This window comes from Athene cunicularia, assembly GCF_003259725.1.
Source record: "Athene cunicularia isolate RWA chromosome 10 unlocalized genomic scaffold, athCun1 chr10_part1, whole genome shotgun sequence".
NCBI classification, from domain to species: domain Eukaryota; kingdom Metazoa; phylum Chordata; class Aves; order Strigiformes; family Strigidae; genus Athene; species Athene cunicularia.
The window spans coordinates 4690780-4692957 of NW_020799112.1; the positions used below are offsets into that span (position 1 = coordinate 4690780).

The 2178-nt window shown below is 49.6% G+C and overlaps 1 protein-coding gene across 3 annotated transcripts in view; it reads left to right on the forward strand.

Moving 5' to 3' along the window:
* LOC113484077 (C2 calcium-dependent domain-containing protein 4C-like) overlaps positions 1 to 2178 on the forward strand; it is a 34252-nt gene that overhangs the window by 30185 nt on the left and 1889 nt on the right. Inside the window, exon 4 of one of the 3 annotated variants that reach the window (XM_026856216.1) lies at positions 891 to 967. The exons of 1 other annotated variant lie outside the window; for it this stretch is intronic. In XM_026856216.1, the coding sequence (XP_026712017.1) occupies positions 930 to 967 (38 nt within the window). In that variant the 5' untranslated portion in view covers positions 891 to 929. Of the gene's footprint in view, positions 1 to 126; positions 190 to 890; positions 968 to 2178 lie in introns of those variants that run through there. One more of the 3 variants, XM_026856219.1, reaches the window with a different exon arrangement.

Below are 2178 nucleotides of genomic sequence, written 5' to 3' on the forward strand. Positions count from 1 at the left end.
GGACAGGGCCCGGGCCCAGCCACGGCCTCGGCGCGGCCCCCACGTACGGCCAGGAGCGCGGCGGAGGGGGCACGGTCCGACATTTCCTGAGCCGAGTCGTTATGCCGAGAGAATTCGAAACGGCGGTAGAGAAATAAAATCAGTGCAACGCGTGAAGAAAAACCCCAGACTTCGTCCCGTGTTGCTCCCGTAGGAGTGTTCCTTTTGCCCCAGCTTTTCCAGGCCCCCACCAGATCCCAGGGTTTCACCTGTTACTGGTACAGGAGTTGTAGTAAAGCCTTGCCACAAATTATATCCCTTCCGGTTTAAAAGTGGCTTTTCGCAGACACATTTTTTATAGCAACAGGAAGCCTTGTTGGCAGTGTATTTCAATTATGCTCTGAAACTAATCAAGGAAAGAGAAACCGTTTTGAACACAGGAAGCTACACAGCTAATCACACGTTTAAGTGCCTGCTTCCACGGGGGATGTGCAAGTACTTAAGTGTTCCTGAACTCCCAGCACATCAGCAATCTGTTAAATGGCTATAAAGTGCAGGCTTTATTAGGAAGGGGGAGGATCCATACCACCCAGTGCGAGGCACCTGCTCCCTCTTCGCAGTTACCAGAGGGAGAGAAGCAACCGGAATTGGGAGAGTCTGAATCACCTTCTGGAAAAACCCTAGCTCCTTTCACTAACCGTAGAGGAGGCCTAAAGAGACTAAATGGAAATTAAGTACCTAAGCCAGGGTAGCTATTTTATTTCACCACTGCCAGATGCTAGCTGTGGGCTCGGTATACCTGAGGCTAATTGCCATGATTGCTCTAGCTGAACTACTTCTGTGAACTGTTACTGGAGGTAATAAGGTTCCCACTAAAAAGCTCAATTTCCTTATTTTTTCTCCATTTTTAGAGTCAAATCTTTCTTTGGTGTTAAGCAGAGCTGTGTATCATGGAACGAAGCTCACTTGCTCTTTTGGAAGCTACATGGTATGTAATGTATGATGTACAGTCCTGTATTCCTGGCGTGAAGGGGTAACAGCTATGTGGCACACATTCTGCTTCCCAAAGGAGGGCGTCCCAGTGCCTCCAATAGCTCCTCTTACTGTGCTGCTGAAAGGTCTCATTAGCTGGGGGAAGCACAAACCCTCGCTGGAAGCCTCTAAATGAGATCCAAAATTACTTGAACCACGAGTGCAGCAAGGAAATCCATTTAAGTAAACTGCACTGCAAGAGCATTGACAACCGAAATGTTGCTGGGACATTTGAGCTGTCTCAAACGTGTTTACAAAGCACAGCAGAAAGAACTGTCTCTGATTTGAATCACTGGAGGATTATTATGAAAGTGAAGCTTAATTGGTGTAAAACAAGCAGGACAGAGGCAAGGCTCAGACCCAGAACTTGTGTGTTCCCAGCTAAATCTTTCAGCAGGTTCAAAATGTTCCCTGCTCCTGTAACCCACTAGTTTTCTCTGAGCACATCTTGTCTCTTCCAAGTACCCAATAAACATGGACTTTAGCTCTTCAGCGCAAAAAGACAGAAATTGTCTACTGTCACTGTGTTACATGCATACTGCTTCTGCCGAGTATTTAGCCAACCTGTTGGGCAGGCCCTCCTAGCTTTGCAGTTAAGATTCCTGTTTGCAAAATAATTATAGAGAGTTTGCAGAGGTCCGTTCAAGTTCTGCTGCGCTGCAGAACTGGGGCGAGAAAGTTCATGGGTCCCATCTGGCTGCGTGCAGCGCCTGCTCAGCGCCGCGCACGTCTGCGCTTCGGACATACTGCGGTGGGAGGTGACTTGCGGAGACAGCTTGTCTTTCTCCTCGCCGCATCTGCGTTCGGTTCTGGGGTTGCTCAGTATGAATGATAGACAGGACTTTGGGTCAGGGCTGGGTTGTCTCCCGTTCTGTGTGGATAATGGGGGCGGGGGGCGCGCACACATTCAGATGCAGAATAGCAGTGCAGCTCTGCTCAAATGAGCTTGAAAAACCGCAATCCCCACTTCTACTGCTCTAATGCTGGAACCCTGCCAGGATCTCGAGAAGAAAACCAGCACCGAGACAATTCTGCTTTTGTCCCGGGTTTGTTAATCTCGAGACGCCTCTGTAAATAAATACTCATCAAAAGGAACTGGCAGCCGGGGAAGGACGGGGGGCTGCTTGCCGTCCGGGTGGCTCCGGCCACCCTGCGAGGGCAGCCCCG